At 32.5% G+C, this 19,182-nt stretch overlaps 3 protein-coding genes across 4 annotated transcripts; 2 read left to right on the top strand and 1 right to left on the bottom strand.

The window, feature by feature from the left end:
* Window positions 1-209: 209 nt before the first annotated feature.
* LOC110705488 (vacuolar-processing enzyme alpha-isozyme-like) lies at window positions 210-5,657 on the top strand. The gene is made up of 9 exons (XM_021883370.1): window positions 210-461; window positions 654-818; window positions 939-1,095; window positions 1,212-1,297; window positions 1,394-1,593; window positions 2,218-2,266; window positions 3,188-3,412; window positions 4,233-4,439; window positions 5,218-5,657. Exons 1-9 carry the CDS (start codon window positions 264-266, stop codon window positions 5,359-5,361), a joined length of 1,431 nt encoding a protein of 476 aa, XP_021739062.1. The 5' UTR covers window positions 210-263; the 3' UTR covers window positions 5,362-5,657.
* A 3,208-nt stretch (window positions 5,658-8,865) lies between these two features.
* Window positions 8,866-14,256, top strand: LOC110705490 (putative F-box/FBD/LRR-repeat protein At1g78760). Of its 2 annotated transcripts, XM_021883373.1 has the most exons (8): window positions 8,866-10,504; window positions 10,599-10,757; window positions 10,842-11,163; window positions 11,399-11,661; window positions 11,894-12,044; window positions 12,844-12,977; window positions 13,523-13,637; window positions 13,755-14,256. In XM_021883373.1, the coding sequence occupies exons 1-8, from the start codon at window positions 9,689-9,691 to the stop codon at window positions 13,976-13,978; spliced, it is 2,184 nt and encodes a 727-aa protein (XP_021739065.1). In that variant the 5' UTR covers window positions 8,866-9,688; the 3' UTR covers window positions 13,979-14,256. The 2 variants fall into 2 exon arrangements, with proteins under 2 accessions (XP_021739065.1, XP_021739066.1); XM_021883374.1 differs by lacking the exon at window positions 13,523-13,637 and having other exon boundaries at window positions 8,868-10,504; window positions 13,755-13,922.
* Window positions 14,257-14,304: 48 nt separating this feature from the next.
* On the bottom strand, window positions 14,305-18,688 carry LOC110705491 (vacuolar-processing enzyme gamma-isozyme-like). The gene is made up of 9 exons (XM_021883375.1): window positions 18,452-18,688; window positions 17,334-17,498; window positions 16,339-16,495; window positions 15,865-15,953; window positions 15,536-15,735; window positions 15,323-15,371; window positions 15,015-15,215; window positions 14,721-14,927; window positions 14,305-14,617 (listed from the first exon to the last, which is right to left on the bottom strand). Exons 1-9 carry the CDS (start codon window positions 18,665-18,667, stop codon window positions 14,480-14,482), a joined length of 1,422 nt encoding a protein of 473 aa, XP_021739067.1. The 5' UTR covers window positions 18,668-18,688; the 3' UTR covers window positions 14,305-14,479.
* Window positions 18,689-19,182: the final 494 nt, after the last annotated feature.

Consider the following 19,182-nt stretch of genomic DNA (forward strand, 5'->3'; position numbering starts at 1 on the left):
ACTCTATATTATTTATTTATTTATTTATTTATTTATTTTCTCTTTAGCTATTGTTCAATCAAAATTGGAATCTTTCACCAAATATCTTATTAAAGAAAAAACAATAATTGGAATCTTCTATTCCATAGAATATCACATCAATGTGCATTTCGTTATAAAAGTACGTGTCTATATACTAACCCCTATAAATACTCCACTTTGTCATTCCAAAGTTCCGGCATAATTAGCTTGATATCACACTATTTTCAAAAGTTCTCATTATTATGGCTTTCAACTTCCAATACTTCTCTCCTATCTTAATCTTTCTCTTGGCTTTACTCATTCAATTTACCGAGAGTCGTCTAACACAAGAAACATTCAAATCAACTTTTGGAACTTCATCAATATCTAACGCTGATGAAGGGACAAATTGGGCTGTACTCGTGGCCGGTTCGAGGGGGTATGGTAATTATCGACATCAGGTTTGTACACTTTTATCGTATTTAGTAACTTTTTTTTTTTAAATAGTATCCCTTTGATTCGATGGATAATTAATTAGTCGCGTCACATAAAGCTGACTGTATACATGATCTGAAAGACAATCATGTATATATTCTCGATTTTGTAAGAGGATTTTAGAATTGAATATCGGAGATATTCATTTTATTTTACAGGCTGATATATGTCATGCATACCAAATCTTAAAGAAGAATGGTCTCAAGGATGAAAATATCGTCGTTTTCATGTACGACGACATAGCTCATAATGAAGATAACCCAAGAAAGGGAATTATAATTAACAACCCAAAAGGAGGAGATGTTTACAAAGGAGTTCCTAAGGTTTGATTCATTTCACTTCTAATTTACGTCAACTTATTTTGGTAGGTTATCAAGTAAATATTCTTGTTGATTACTTTGAGTTGTTCACACGGTATAATATTATCATCCTTGATCATGTAGGATTACACAGGCAAATATTTGACAACTAGCAATCTTTTGGCTGCGATACTTGGAAATAAAACAGCTATTAAAGGGGGCAGTGGCAAAGTCATCAATAGCGGTCCAAATGATCGTATATTTATTTATTATTCCGACCATGGAAGCCCCGGCGTACTTAGTAAGTAACTTTTGTACGAGTTTTATATTACATAACACGGAATATATATTATGTTGTACATACTGACCTTTATTATTTTTTATCATTGGTATCTTACTCGTGTGGCTTTATATTAGCTATGCCAAATGATGACGATCTATATGCGAAAGATTTTATCAACACCTTAAAGAAAAAGCACCAAATGGGAACATACAAAAGCATGGTAATTAATTAATTAATCTATAAACACACATATTATTTATACTATATAGTTTGGTTGGAATTTTAATTATAAGACTGTTTAAAATTAAATATGTAGGTGATATACGTAGAAGCTTGTGAAGCAGGGAGTATATTTGAGGGTCTTCTGCCGAAAGAGTGGAACATATACGTGACTACGGCATCTAACCCTGAAGAAAGTAGCTGGGCTACTTATTGCCCTGGCTTTGATCCTAGCCCTCCCGAAGAATATGATACATGTTTAGGTGACTTGTATAGTGTTGCTTGGATGGAAGACAGGTACGTAATTAATTTATACTCTCTCCGTTTTTTAATACTTGCTCTATTTCTCTTGGATAAGCATGTCAATGCTAATCTTTGATCATTAATATCTTTAATTATCAATAAGTATAAATTCTAACAATTGAAAATTAATAATCTATTCATTGAGATGATTCCAACAAGTACCCACAAGACAATATTTTTTCTTATGTATAAATCACAAACATTTGTCAAAGTAAGACAGATGAATAGTGTAAAACATAGAAATGGAGCAGGTATTTAAAAACGAAGGGAGTATATTGCACTCCGTAGTCACTATCTTTTCTTTACGAACACATTTATGAATTACGACTCAATCTAACTAGATAGGAGCTTTGAAATGAATCACAATCACTGGCATATATGTACCATGGTCAACACGGAAAAAATATGAAATTGGGTAGACTTTATATAGTACGGTGTATTCCTTAAAATATTTAAAAGTATCTAAACGGAAAGTGTAAAGTAGTACTACTAATGTTGTCATTTCAAAGGTACGACTTATGACCAATGAGTCAATGGCTAATTATGTTTTAGTCTAATTTGTTGATTTTTTTTTTTTTTTTTATTTTTTTTTTTTTGTGTTTCAATTATTGTCAACAGTGACATGCACAATACCCAGTCAGAGACAGTGGAACAACAATATCAAGTGGTAAGAACTGTACTCCGTAGATTATATAGTAATTGGGTGGCTAATTAGTAATTATTACCTTAATCATTTTATTTAATTACTTTGGTATTATTTTGTAAAGATAAAAGATTAGCTCAATATATCTAATACAAAAAGGTCATAACGCGTACAGCAGTGTAACGATAAGATGCATAAATGCATTATAATCTACTTTTAAAAAATATCGATCATAATCATTGTTTTAACTTTCAATTGTCGTTATAAAATGGCCTAATCAATCATGTCAGTGATGTCACTTAAATTCCTTTTCATATTAATTTTTGTGATTAATATGTTCTGTCAAAGAAAAAAAAAAACACAACATAGACGTCTTTGACGACTTGGTCCACCTAATACCTAGTATTATGCAAAATAGCTCTATACATTAAAACACTATATAATGAACGTGGAATTTTATTATTCCCTCTGTTTTTTTATAAGCAAGAGTCAAATTTGCATATTTATCGAGATATAACTTTGACCATCAATATTTTTAATGAGAGATTAGTAAAAATTATGAAAAAATTAATTTATAAAAGTAGACATAATTACAAATCCAACAACATATTATATGATCATATTTATATATAATATATTGTTAAAAAAATTAAGTCAATAATAACATTTAAATTGTGAAAAATATCAACTCTAGCTTATAAAAAAAATGGATGGAGCATAAATTTCTATGCATGCTAATATACTTTTATTTACAAATAGAAGTACACTTGATAAATTGCCGGATATTTCAAAATATTATATATATGCATGTACAATTTTAATAACATCTCATGAAATTTCATGTACTATTCCAATTTGGTGTTTTATAGTGAGCATGAGTTTGCAAAAACCTAATCTTATAACTTTGGTAAAAATTAAAGAATTCATCATAATGTAAACATATAGGTAAAGAAAAGAACAGCAGATGCTGGAGAACATGGATCTCATGTAATGGAATATGGTAATATCAACTTCAGTAAAGATCATCTCTCGCTCTACATTGGATCTTCAACCACCACCGATTCCGGCCATAAACATCACAACAAAGGGGGCAAAGGCAACCACAATAATCAAGCATCTTCGACTCCTGTTGAACAACATGAGGCCGACATTCTCTATTTAAAGCGAAAGGTTTGTTTAATTACTACTCTCTTCGTCTCATTATTGATTAGAATTTATCATCTACCTCATTTGACTCTTTTTTGCATTTGGTGTTTTAATTATTTTGTATGGAATCATCGAGTATTCCCGTTGTTCCTTGCCTTACTAACTAAGGAACGTTTTAAAGAAGGGAAAAAAGTGCAAAGTAAAATAGGAGATTGAGTTTAGAAAATATTCTATAATTTACACAACAAAAGGTGTTTTTTTTTTACGACGTGTAGTTTGGAACATTCTAATGGTGCTTTCTCCTCAACATTAAACAAGTGCTGATAAGTCTCAATAAATTTTAATCAAGTCCAATCAAATCCAATAAATTCACTCATTTTCAATTAGCCACGTATATAATAAGGTCTAATAAGTTTTACTCTTTTGCAATTAGGTATAAACATGGTCAATAAGCTCTAATCAATTCCAAGAAGTTTTAATTAAATTTAATTTAATTAAGTTTAATTTAGTTCAGATTGGTTTAGAAGATTGTAGGTGCAAGCTATAGAACAAATAAAGTGGGACAAAATGAATAATATTAGTTATCATAATACATGGGAATTTTATATATTCCTAGAGTTTTACTTCATTAAACTACACAATAAAGTGTATCCAACATAAACATTAAACTAACTATTTCAATGTGAATAAAAATAGCATTAAACTATATATATATATATATATATATATATATATATATATATATATATATATATATATATATATATATATATATACGAGTATGAGTTATTGTATTTATATTTTGATCTTTTGAAAAATAATAATCATATGAAAAAAAAAAAAGGTTTCAAGAGCACCAGAAGGATCTATTAAGAGAAAAGAGGCCCAAAAGGAATTGGATGATGCACTTTCACATAGAGAGCATGTAGACTGCACCTTTGAAGAGATTGGAAAAACTCTTTTTGGTGAAGAACAAGGCAATGCGATGATTAAGACCGTCCGATCAACGGGGCAATCGATTGTGGACGATTGGGATTGTTTCAAAACATTGGTACGTATCTATAACACCTTTCTCAATCTTTATGTTTTATATACTTAATTTCGTTCATATTCCATTATCAATTTGTCAAAATACTTATTTAAATCACATAGTTAATACCCACTTATGTCTAATCAAGATATTTATGACCGTACTTATTGTAGTTATCAATATATTATGTTTACATTCATGACTAGACTACGTAAATGTAATTTTTTTTTTTGTTCGTTAATAAATCGTTAATAAATTAAAATACGTAGTATAGAATATAAAGCCTTTCCACGAGCAATTGACATTAGAAGTACAAAAAGTTCATGGTTAATTTGACCTTTTGCTCTATTAAAAAAAAAAAAAAAAAGTTTGACCTTTTGCATGAAATAATTCTAGAGAAATAGAAGCTGCAAGAAATCTAGGTCTTTGTTTGAGAACGTTGTTTTTTTTTTTTTTTTTTTTTTTTTGATATTTCAAAGGTTTGAAAATGGAGAATATATATGTGAATTAGTCTGTTGGATGGTGTAAAAAAAATCTATATACTCCATTTATGAAATATAATACAAATCTAATATTATATGGTTACTCTTTTGTCATCAATGCATAGTATCTAATTATCTATACATTAAGAAGATTTTATATATTCAATTTAATTTCTACGTTTTTACCTTCTCATTATTAATTCTACAATTAATTATTTTGATACAATATACTAGCTAGGTACATATATAACATTTTTTTTTCCTTATCTTTTTAGATGTTAACAAAATATTCATAACATTATGTTAATTGTGTGTAGGTTGAGACTTATAAGACACATTGTGGAGCTCTATCAACCTACGGAAAGAAGCATATGCGGGCATTTGCAAATATGTGCAACTCTGGAGTGCAACAAGCTCAATTGGCTAAAGTAGCATCCCAAGTGTGTGGGAAACAAGTTTAATTAATTAGCTATAATAATCCATAATTTAGCCTTAATTAGCTTCCCAACTCAAGATAAAGCTCATATATTATTTACAAATGTATGAAAGAAAAAAAAAACAGTCGCAACATATATGTAAATGTAGAATAAATGGATAACTTGCAATTCTAGATAATATGCGCACTAACAAGATAAGATGGGCATGCATTCCTAGAATGTGCTAGCTATAACAAAGAAGTGCTAAGTGTAGATTATTAAGATGTACGGTTTCACGTCATGAAAATCAATTACACAAGCCATTTACTTCGTATTATCAATATTCAATACACCATCCATTAACATGTACATATGAAATATACCACGTCGTTCAGAATTGATTCCCGAATCCGAATTATTAACCCCGGATAAAACACCAAAAAAATAAAATAACAACATACAAATGAAATATTGATATTAAATAAGCTACATTCCATTGATATGTTTATTATACACATTTTTTAAAAAAGATAAGTAACTTAAAAGTTGGTGCTGGTGGAAATAGTCCAAAATCCAAATATTGGGTTGATCTTTATAATTTATTGGCTCTACTTTACTCCCTCCGTTTTTAAATATTTGCTCCATTTCTCTTGGACACGCATGTCGATGCTAATCTTTGATCACTAATATCTTTAATTATCAATAAGTATAAATTCTAACAATTGAAAATTAATAATCTATTCATTGAGATGATTCCAACAAGTACCCACAAGACTATATTTTTTCTTATGTATAAATCACAAACATTAGGGAACATCTACTACTGCCCATGCTACTGGGAAGATGTTATTACCATCTTTCCCAACAGCTGTGAGCAGTATACCTGGATAAGCTCCCCTGAGATGAGCACCATCAACTCCTAGGATTGCTCTGCATCCTGCTATGAATCCCTGTTTGCAAGCTTGAAGGCAGACATACAGTCTTTGAAAAACAGGTTGACCAATATCAACTCCATCTACCGTCACAACAGTTGTACTCCCTGGATTTTACTTCAAGATAGCTGCTGCATAATCCCAAACCTTCTCATACTCCAAACTTGCATCACCAAAGATCATTTTGAATGCTCGCTCCCAAGCATACCAAACTAAATAATATCCTTTTTCAACTTTGCACTCTCTTCTTGCTCTTTTGATAAATGCATCTAGCTTCCAAGTAGGATCATCCCTCTAATCTTCTAGATACCTCTCTACTAAGTATTGAGAAGTTATCTTGGAGTTCTTTACCTGATGTCCACAAATGCGCTTCAACTTGAGACTTTTAATCTGTCATGTATCCTCCCTCTTTAACTTCCTACAATGAATCTTAAGCCTGCACTTCAATTCCTTTTGCAGCTTAATTTGCATTCCAATATCCTTGCTCTTTTCCAAGAGCAAGCACATATGTGTGCACAATAAGCACTGACACTTACTCTATTGTTGTGCAGGAAATAAAAGTCATACCCATGCTCAATTGCATGGTACTGCAAAGCCCTCATAAACTCCTTGTTGCTAGGGAACTTGAGCCCTTTTGTTAACATAACCTTACCTTTAAAATCAGTAGCAGGGTTAAATTCAGGATAAATAGTTTCCTCATCATCAGAATCAACAACACTCACTACTTCATCATCAGAATCTACAATGTCTTCCTCATTCCCAATATGCAGGCCATGATCATTTTCATCCTCGATCAACATCTACTTCTGGTGCAGCCTTGGACAACCCCCCTAAACTCCTAGTAACCCTCTCCTCTATGTCATGATCTATAAATTCACTGAACAAATCATCATCCTCCTTGTCTTCTATGTCATGCTCACTTAAATCTGCCTCATCCTCCTTGTCTCTCTCATCTTCCCCATCAGGATCTCCCTCATCATCCCTAAGAAATGGAATAATCTGCAACCAATTTTGTTCTTCATTGGTTTCTAAGCTAATTTCTTGCCTAATTTTTGGGTTGCCTTCTATGCTAGGTTGTGTTTGATACTGTGGGTTATTAGGGAGTTTGTGGACAGCTGAAGGTACTGTGTTTGTGGTGTTTGAAGTAGGAGGTGTTACTAAAGTCAATGGCGGTATGATTTTTTGTGGTTGATTTAATGGGAAGCTTTGTTCTTGTACAATGAGCAACAGTTTGAGTTGGGGGAACGATTTGAGAAGTAGAATCAGATCTAGGGTTTTCAGTTTGGTTAACGTGCACCATGTGTGTTTGTGGACACCCTTGACTTTATTTAATGAGTCACCAAGCAACCTCATTGCTTTCATCTCACTCTCTTTGCTCTCACTGTCTGTGTAAAAACTAAAGATTCCTTCTCACATCCACCACTTGCTCTTCACGCACAACATAAAGGTGATAAAATCCATCCTTTTCAGGTGCCTCAAGAAACTTAGTTATGTCCTTATCACCCTCAATTTTTGCCTTGCCAGTGTGTAATGAACAACCCTTCTTCCTAAACCAAATATCCCCCACCTCAGCAAATCCCAAGTCATTTTCAATGCAATACACAAACTCAAAATAGCACACCTCCTCAACATTCACATGCAATACAATCCCCCATTTTGATGGATCTACATTTGGCTTCTTTTCATAAGTTGTCTTGTTTTTCTTAGTCACAAAATGCCCACTGTAATACATCCTAATGCTAATCGAATCCATAAATTTAAACCAAGGTTCAAACACATTCACTCTACCATTAAAAACCTGACCATCAAATAAACCAATAAAAAATTGCACAAAGACAACATATCAAGGACGAGTTTCAAGCAATCAAGTCAACAAATTGAAAAATCATTCAATGTTTATGGGTTTAGTATAAACTATTCAACACAAATTCTCAAACAATTAGGTGAATCAAGTTAATTTTTCATGCAATTATTCTGCTAAACCCTAACAATTTTACTACATTTATGCATTTCCAGTGCTTGATGGAAGAACATACCTTGGTTTGTGCTTACAATGTAATTAGGGAATTTTGATTTGCGTCCAAACGTCCCTTTTCGTCCTCCTTTAGCCATGGAAAAGAAGAAGTTCGTAAGTTCAGAGTTTCTGAAAAAAGCCCCAATTTTTTTTGTTATTTCAAGTAACATTATGGTGAATTTAATCTTATCTAACCTTAATTAATTGCATGCACCAGGTGAGAGGGAGAGAGAAAGCCAAACTGACGTGATTGATTTGCAGAGTTGTAATGACAAACATAGAAGACAGAGAGAATAGAGTGGAGTTGGAGGGAAAATAAAAGGGAAAATAACAAGGTGGAGTGCAAATAAAAAAATTGTGGGTGCAAGTAGTGAGAAAGGGGAGGTCAACGCCGAAATTGTGTAGTCAATGCCTGAAAAGTGAGGTTTGGTTTCTTTAGACAAATTTTTTCTTCGTTGTGGTTTTTTTTAACAAAAAATCGTTTAAAAGGTTTTTTTTTGCAAAATGAAGCTTGTAAAAAGTTTTTTCTAACAAATTTGCCTTTTAAAAAATCGAAGGGGGTATTATTATATTCAAACAATCAAATCACTTCAACAATAAAAAAATTTCCCAACCGAGAACCACCCTTTTTAGCCGGCCTTGAGAGTTGAGACTATTTACAAGGCTATGACTCTATGAGCCCATTTTGAAGCCCCCAACTTCCATAGTTGAAGTTGATGCATCAAATCCTGTCACTAAGAAAATAAATAAGAGTACGGAGTACTAATTATAGCAATACAGGCATAGCAACCCTTCTCCACATCCCCAATAGCAACAACTAACGCCTACCACAACGCCCACTGCTCATCGGAGCAACCAAGGGTGGCTGGAGTTTGATGGCGTCTTCTCACCCACTGCTCTTCCTCCGTGTACGGCGACGGTAGTCGGAGCTAAGCGCACTCTCTCTCTCTCTCTCATCTTTACTCATCCTTGTTTAATTATATTCTAATTTATCAAATTTTATTATAGCTGCTCAGATCTAATTTTTAAATTAAGAGTTTTTACTCTTCCAAAAAATTGAATTCAAAAACAAAACCGTGTTTTCACATTGTTTTTTTTAAGGAAACTTAGGTCCCAATTATTTCCTTTTATAATTTGTTTCCTATTTCCTGTTCATGTGACAGGAATTTGTTTCCTAATCAAATTCATATTCCTGTATTATTATTATTATTATTTTGTATAATTATCAATTATAAATATTAATCTCGATCAGAGCTGCCTTGATTTTCATAGTGTTCATCAAATATGGACTTATTTGATAAATTGTCAGATGATTTGATTATTCACATATTATCGCTTCTTCCTACTAAATATGCTGTGTTAACCAGTATTTTGTCCAGAAGATGGAAATTTTTATGGTGTTTTGCTACCAACTCTTTAGTGTTTGATGATCGCCATTCATTCCGTGATTATTATCACGATCCTGAAAAGTTTTCGCGTTATGACCCTGATCATCATCGTGTTTTGTATTTTCATGACTTCATTGGCAAAGTTGTCAAACTTAGCAAGGTGTCCCCAGTTGAATCTTTTTTGCTTATGTTTTATATGTCCAGAGAAGTCGAATTCGGTTTCATCATGGATACATGAGATTGTCAACAAACACAAACCTAAAAAGATTGAAATCTACTTTGGTTTTGATCTTTGTATGTGGAAAAAAGAGGTTAGGTTGCCTCTTGAGACTTTCAACAGTAAAACATTGCAAGTTCTTAAATTACATTTTTTTTGTTCCAAACCATTGGCTGACTCCAAGTTTAATAACGCGAATAGCATGTATCTACCCAACCTCAAAATCTTGCATTTCTGGATGGAGGTTTTGAAAAATGAATGGTGGTTCTTTATCTACCTTTTCCGAGCATCTCCAAAGCTTGAAGTAGCATGTTTTGGAGGTAACTTAGAAAATAGTAAGGTTTTGTATAACATGTATGGGCCTTGTTTGAAAAGACTGCGAATGAAATTTAGATCCATAGATTCGTCAAACAAATTCTTCATCAATGCACCAATGTTGGAGGAGCTCGAGATTGTGGATGAATCGTTCCAGAAATATGTCGTTAAAAGTAAATGCATTGTCAATGCAAAACTTGACATTGGACTTCCCTTCCTCAGAAAACTGCAGCGACTACATGTTTATATTAGCCGGTTATGCAAGCTTTTGTGTAGAATCTCAAATGTTAAGTTCCTTAATTTGAAGGCTCATACCATGGATGTAAGTTTATCTGATAGTTATTATGTTATGTTTTTCAAGAGTATTTGCTTAAGGATTGATTATATCTATTATGATCGTTTGTCTTTCATTGCAGGCTCTTAGCATTAGTTGTGATCACAAGGATACCTTCACCCTGCCTCAATTTCTTTCTTTACGTCGTTTCCAATTATGCTTTCTCAACTACTCTTCATGGGATGTTCTCCCAAAACTGTTAGAATGTTCACCAAATCTTGAAGTTCTAGTATTAAGCAAGGTTCTTACTTGTTACTGTTTCATTTTTAAGCCTCTGCTTTCGAAACTTGTACTGTATCTTATCTCTGATTTTTTAATTATTCAGGACTTCAAAGGTAAGGATTCTGAATTCAGGAGTGATTTAACCTGGATTCAGCCAACCAATGTGCCTGCCTGTTTGCTATCATGCCTTCATCTAATTGAAGTGCGGGATTGTGAGTCTCATCAAGTTGAATTCGATCTCATTAGCTATTTGCTTAAGCATGGCGAGGTTCTGAGTACTTTCCTAGTTGAGCTCCTCCCAACTAATTCAAGGGAGGACCTAAGGTTCAGAGAAAAACTGATGGCGATTCCAAGGATTTCAACCACTTGCAAATTAAAAATCTCCTCATACCCTCATTTTTCTCCACATAATGGCTTTTCCCCAGGTTAAATTTCGTACTTTTCGTTCTGTTTGTCAAATTTCTTATAACATTTTTGTTCTAATGAAGAAGTTACTAATTTTTGCCATAATTACTGTACTCAATCAAAATTTATACTTTAAAGCAAATCAAGCAATGTTTGGTTTCATGTATGTTGTTACGAATACTTCAATGCGATTTTTTCCCTTAGACGAAACTTAGAGAGACGTTGGTTAATGCTTTAGCTGTTTGTGCTTCTTAGATTTTGGAGAATATAAATATCAAGAGCTGCAGCAAAGGATGAACCCTCAAAAGTTAAGCTTTGAAGATTTAAGACTTTGCACAAATTACTTCAGTGATGAAAATTTAATAGCAAGAACCAAGAAATTCAAAATCTACCATGGAAAAATTTATCAATCTGGTGCATATGATTCACCAGTTAAGGACGTTGTTGTGAAAAAATGGGTAATACCAGCAAAGAGTCCTTACAAAAAATACAAGGAGGAGACTCTTCGTAGTTTTAATGTATGTAGCTTTGGTGTAGCTTTTAATTTATTTTCTCCTTTTCTTAATATTTGCAACACTTACTTTTCACTTTTGCATTATTCATATACAATGTGTGACACCAATTTTTTGTAAAACAATACTACGAAAATAGAAAATGTTATCATATCAAATTGTTGCAAGTATTAAGGAATAGTTCTGAATCTGTTTCCCCTCATATTTGTGATCATCATTTGAATTTCTTGTCATACAGGAAGAACTAAAGTTACTACAGCATCCAAACTTCTATTGTCATCCTTACTTTATGAACATACTTGGTTATTGCGCAGAAGATAACAATGAAAGACTTGGTGTTGTGTATGATTGCAAAGCCCTTGATTACTTAGAGAACCTCATACCTAAAGGTAAGTGTAGGCATCAAGTAGAATTTATGTTGCTTTGTCTGAAATAGATGACATTGATTTCGTTCTTAGAGCGAGTTGGGTATCGATACTTCTTTTTTTATCCTTAAACAATACATTCTCTGTTTCATATTGATCTTCTCACTTAGAATCTTATTGTGAGACAAAGCTAGTCAAAGTAAGAAATTAATATGAGACGGAGGGAGTAGGAGTGTAGGACACATGCAATTATAAGTAGATTTGTAAGTAATTGACTTAAAATGCCACCACTGTCGGTCGTTTGTATCATTTTGCATATCTACAATATCAATCTAGTCTTTCTTTGGAATGTTTTGCTCTCAGTGTTCATAACTTTATAAGTGTAATAGATAAACTTTTTTGCGCCTGCTTTACAATTTTATGTACATTGAACATTTTAAGGGTAATTATTACCCAATTTGAGGTAACTTTCAAACTTTATTAAGGTAACTTTAAGCATGCTATGATTTTAATGTAAATAGAACATGGGATAAGATTAATAAGGGAAATATAGATGCATTTACATATATACTATGATTTACTTCTGTGAGAGAGCAACTCTATAATTGTTATTTGCGTTTGGGTAATGTTTAACCATTTTAGAGCAACCTTACAACTAATATATTTAAAAGTTTTAAGTGTGATAGTTTGAAATTTAACTAACTAATATTAAAAAGTCATTTGTCAATTTTAGATGGCCGAAATTATTAATGTCATTCAAATAAATACTCCCTGTGACATTATATTCTATACTTTGGCTGACACTTGCTCCTTGGATTGATAGATAGCTTCAAGTGGTTGCAAAGAATGAAGGTGGCGCTGGTTCTGGCATGCATTTTGGAACATATGCATAAGAAGCATGTAGATCTCCCTTCTGTTACTCCTAGATTTAGTCCTGCTTATGTTATTCTGGATCAGGTTTGCATTTTTTTTTCCTAAACCCATTCGTAATTTAGAATTGGTAATTTGTCTGTCCATGCTTGTTGAAATACATTTTCACCCTCTTTTAGGCAAGGTTGTTTGTTTGGTTGGACGTGCGCATGTGTGCAGTGTGTGTGTGTTTTTGTTTGAGAAAATCATAATGTTGTGCTTGTCTTTGATGATGGCTTATTGGCTTTGCATTGTTGTTAATAAGTTGAGTAGAAAAAGGGAGCTTGTGACTCAGGCACGAGAGAGGAGGAAAAAGAAAGAGGGGGGTTTGTCAAAGCCTGATTGTTGACCTTGAAGTCACTTTAAGTTGCCTATGTTTAAGAGTGTCTTAAAAAGTGCTATCTCATAATACATGAATTTTAGGAGCTGCTATCTCATAATACATGATATTTGTTAACAACAATGTCAAAGTCTTCATCTTAAAAGGATGTTTTATTTGTTATTTCCAGTGACTGGTATCTTTTCTTATGTGCGTTTGATAATATACTAATGTATCTCTATTTTGATTTTTATTTAAATTTGAAAAACTTCAGGATTATATGCCAGTATTGTACAACTTTAATCGAAGAGGATATGAATTTAGAGAAGAGGACAATTATGACTATCGTATTGGAAAAGAATACCTAGATTCAAGGAATGACTATGACAGTATGCATGCTGATTAATTGTTTTACTCCCCCATATTTTCATATTGTGAACAATATGGAGGGAGTAATTTTCTTTTTCATGTTTAGCGTTATTGACTAACAATTTGTTAACATACAGTTAAAAAATATGGACAAACTCTTTTGGGGCTAATATCGAAAAGAGCTCACCGATGCCCTATAGGTAAACACCACACATCTGAATGTGTTACGATAGACCGATGGATAGCAGCGCAGAAAGATGATATAGATATTACTTCCTCCTTGTGTAAATCGGAGGTATCATTAGTGCATAAAGATTTGATCGATGATCCAACCTATGATGTTGCTGATGGTTTGAAATAGACACGCCTTGCAATGCGCTGTCTTGGTTTTCCTCAACACCGGCCAAGCATGCATGCAATCGCAAGTTACAGTTTTTTAAAAATAATTGGGATGTAATAGACCATAACAAAGTTATAAGTTCTTACTTTTGATTTGAGTGTGTTATCTCAAGAAATTGAGCAAAAATTGCTTTTTTAGTGCAAATGAGTAGAGAAGATAGTTCATTTTGTGTAAAAGAGTAAATAGTTATATGATAACCAGTTGTACAACACAATTATACTACTGATCTTATGACAAAATTGAAGCTGGTGTAAAACTGCAAAAGTAAGCTATTGCTGGGTCATGGGTGTCAATCAAATTGATACGGAGCAATTGAGAACACGTTGTAATCAAGATTAATTTCTTCCAAAGTTATAGTATAACATATATTTTAATTTGCTAAGAAATTGATATTAGTTTCTTCTCTTTTAAAGTTATACTATATAGCTTTCAAATCTTATTAATCAACTATCCAGAGCTACTTCACTTGGCACAAACTTGAGCCGATACTTGTGCCATCCGATCTATGTAAATCCCTGCGTTACAAAAGTTTGCAAATGCTCGAGCGTACTTCTTTCCATAGGATTGTAAGGATCCACAATGCTCTTCATAAGTACTTACCTACATACCATAATTAACCATACAAATTAGAATCTAGCCATTATATTGATAAATCTTATTTACCGTGATTGTAATGAGAATAAAAAGGTTATAAAGTACGTACCATTGCTTTGAAGCAATCCCAATCATCAACAAGAGGTGTTCCTGCTGGCCTATTCTTTGTAAGATATGAAGGACCGCGCGATTCACCAAATAATTGGTTTGCAATTGCTTGCACAGTTTGATCCACATGTTTCCTGTGTGAAGTCACTTCATCTAAACGCTTTTGAGCCTCAATTTTTTGTTTAGAGCCTTCGGGAGCTCTTCGGACCTATTAAGAAATAGGTAATGTTGTGAGAATTACAATGTTATCCTAGAAAATTAATATTGTTTGATCCGATTAATTAGAGATTGATACCATTTCTTTGAAGTAAATAAGATCAGCTTCGCGTTGCTCAACCACGTACAATGGAGTAATTGGCTCGGATTGGTTGGTCATGGAGTAAGTTTGGTTTGGCTTCCTAGATTCCAAAGCAATGTAAAGAGAAAGATAATTTGAACTCAAGTGAACGTCACCATATTCAATTACATGAGACATTTCACTTGTCCTGTTCTTCACCTACATGATTACAAAATTGATTGTCTTGGATCTTGTTAATTTGCACCATATAAAAACTAAAATGCTCAATCCGGGAGGTAAAAGATCGAATGAAGCCTTAATCTTACCATGGCGAATTGTTGTCTCAAAGTCTCATTTCTTGGATCTTTTCTTTCACTGTTTAATATAGCAAAGAGAAACCAAAGTTTTAGTTTGCATAAAGATTGAACTATTGCACGTACCAACGTACGTATAATATACCACAAATCATGCATGAACAAGACAAACTCTAGTTAATTCTATCTTCATATGTATAATTAAACAAAAAAAAAATTATTTACCTATCTTCCATCCAAGAGATACTATACAAGTCACCCAAACATGTATTATTGTATTCGGATGGGATGCCAGGGTCTCCACCACAATAGGTTGCGTAACTACTCTCGTTGGGGTTTGACGCAGTTGTTGCAAATATGCTTAGGTTATTTGGCAAAACTCCATCAAAAATACTTCCAGATTCACAAGCTTCAATATAAATAACCTATAAAGGCAAAAATTAATTGAGTGCCTAATGTAACAATAACATACAATAATTAATGTGAATTATTGATATAACAATTAAATTTGGCAAGAAATAAATGTTAATTAGCATTAGCTAAATTGATCTTACCATGGATTTGTAGGTATTTGAAGCATGCTTCTTTTTCAAAACTTCTATGAAATCCTTGGCGTAAATTGCAGGCTCATTTTGAGGCATTCCTAGTGTTTCACATAAAGGGGAAAAAAATCACTTCATAAATTTGCATTCTATACAACATGTGATTTACATTATGCAAAAATATAATATGCTTATAATATATTAATAACCATATATTGAATAAATAATTAAAATAGTGGAGTTTATATTTATTATGCCCTATTTAGATAAACTTATCTAGACTTTTTTTTTTTTTTTTTTAAGATAATAAATATTTTTTGACAATTCAGACAAATAAAGTTTTTTTTTTTTTAACACAATTTCATATACATATGTAATACAAGTATATAATTTCTGACAAGATTTGGGTCCATTTAATTTTTGAGGAATTAATAATCCACTTAAAACCAAGATACCAAAAAAAATAAAATGAATTTAGTAATTTACCAAGCATCCCTGCAGAACCATGGTCAGAGTAGTAAATGAAAATGTGATCATTTGGACCGCTGTCCAAAACCTTTCCACTACCTCCTTTGATGGCTTTTTTATCACCAAGTATAGCCGCGAATAGATTTTTAGTAGTCAAATTTTTTCCTGTATAATCCTGTGTAAACCAATACTGTTTTTTGAGCGTGCCAATTGGAATTTTTCACATGCAACCGTTGTAATAATTAATATATGAAGACCCTATTGAAAAGGTTGGTTAACGCTTAAGAGTAGAGAAGAGAGGTACAGAAATCCCCTACTCCCAAACATTTTGAAGTTGGCGGGATCCGAACGTATGACCTCAAAGTCACATAGTGAGTTTCCCATCAATTAAGTTCACCAAGCTTTGCTTGGTGCCACTAGCTATATGGTACACACATAACACATATAGAGTATATTACAATATTTGTTGAGAATGATCTTAAACCGTATTAGCTTTTCATATCTAAACAATACATTCCTATGTTTCCCAAATAATGTCGCAAATCTATCTTTAATACCAAACTTTATAACATTCAGCAATTTTGACCACAGATTTTCAGTGATATTTGGAACTAAACATAATCGAAAAAATCTTGCTGAATTTAAATCAATATAACATCTTTAAACAATTATTTGTGTGTGATCGAATATAATCAATATATATACCTTGGAAAACATAAAAAACAAACTACACTTGTGGTAATTAAAATTGAGCATAATATATATATTTTAATTCAACTTTTATTAGGACCGTACCACACCACGATACTAGGGTGAATTATAAAATACCATCGTTTTAGATAAAATAGTGCACGTCTTGAAATAAAATTATTTAATTTGGTTACAGAGAAAACTCTCCATTCGCCCCTTATTACTGGTCATAGACAAGGGGAATTATAAAAATAATGAGGAATGTCATTTTAGTCACAAACTCAATACTAGTAAGTTTTGCTTTAAATAAAAGAGAATTAAACCTTAGGAACATTTGTATAAACATTTCTGCCAACTGGTCTGTTTATAATAACACCTTGGTGAGGATTATCTACGTTAAATGCAATGTCATCATACATGAAGACGATAATATTTTCATCTTTGAGACCGCCCTTCTTCATAAGTTGGTATGCGTGACAAACATCTGCCTGCAAATTATGTATATCACAATTTATTAATAAAAAGTGTACTGGTATATATGTTATAAAAAAATTTATGGAAAAACCGGTTTTATAATTTTCAACTTTGGCCGGTTTATTTTTGTTATTACAACTTTGAGAAATTTTCTAGTAATTCAAACTTTTAAGGGTATTCGCTTTTTTTATTATTATTTTTTTTTCCAATAGGTTAACGACATATTATAGCCAATTCCTCTACCACAAGATGTCAGCACCCGATTGGTAAATTTTTTATTTATTGTTCCCCTACCAAAGCCGCCAACTACCTCCCTTTCCAACGCCAACCACCCCCTCCTCTCCTTACCACCTTTGACAACCTTCTCTTCCATCACCAACCACCTCCACCTCCCTCCCAGCCCCTCCCCTCCGGCCCCCACCACTGAAAACACCTTCCCTTCTCTACCAGGCCACTAAAATTACCCTTCCCTCGATCTCCTCTCTCACCATTGAAATTAAATCTGATCCTATTTATGGTCGATCAAAGGGGTTGTATAATTAGTGGTCAAAAAGGAGAAAAAACAAAGTAAAAATAAATAAAAATATTCGTTCATCAAGCTAAGTAACCGGTCATATGGGATCAAAGAAAGCAAATACTCCAAAGGTCAAACTATATAAAAACATCACAAAGTTGGGATTAATAAGAGCGAAATAGTCATAATTGAAATTTACAAAACCAAATTTCCATTAATTATTGATAAGAAAAAAATAAATCTTACAAAAGGAGAAGAAATTTAATTATAACATCATGTAACAATATAAATCTCCTAATGCATGATAACATATGAAAAGAAAATTAATTAACAAATTATAGTTACAAAAAAAAAATCATTCATGGTCGGTGGTTTTACAGTACGTGTTAGATGATATGAGATTATAAATTAAGCTATAAACCTGTGCTCACTCAGTAATAAAAATAAATGTACCTGATGCCTATAATTTTCATAACCACTAGAGCCAGCTATTAAAATTGCCCATTTTTCCCCACCATTATAAAAAACGTCGGAATTATTTGATGAATCTAGAGACAAGTCATCAAACACTTTACTTATAAGACGACATTCAACACTTAAAGAGAAAAACAATGCAAGAATTATGATTTTCAATTGGATTATTATCAAATGACAAGAATTTTTCCTCATTGGAATTTTATGAATTTCTGAAAATTTAAACAAATATTTTGTTGTATAATACATATAATGAAGAGCAAAGAAGTTATTTTATAGGCAAAAAAGTTATTTACTTAAAAATTAACAATTAAAATTTTAAACAATTAAATTTATGATATTTTATGAATTATGTGGTCCTTGTAAGTATATAACTTGTTGCATTGTAACTCTAAACCAAATATATCAAGACTTCAACAGCAACAAACGTTAAGGTCCAAAATAAATATATTATGGACCGGTCCACCCAAGATTTTTTAGTCGAGATAAGGTGCGGCAAATTATAATATGCACCATGGTGCATCTAGTTCTATGTGAACCACCAATAAAAATATATTGGCCTTGTTTGGCGGTTGGCTGTTGGCTGGTTCACTTGGCTTGTTTGACCAGCTGGTATGTTTGGCTGTTTATAATGGCTTTTGAAATTGGCTGTTAAAGCTGACTGTTTATAAAAGTGTTTGGTAAATTAATTGTTGGTAGTTGGCTGTTTA

The sequence above is a fragment of the Chenopodium quinoa genome, unplaced genomic scaffold, assembly GCF_001683475.1.
Source record: "Chenopodium quinoa cultivar QQ74 unplaced genomic scaffold, ASM168347v1, whole genome shotgun sequence".
NCBI lineage: Eukaryota > Viridiplantae > Streptophyta > Magnoliopsida > Caryophyllales > Amaranthaceae > Chenopodium > Chenopodium quinoa.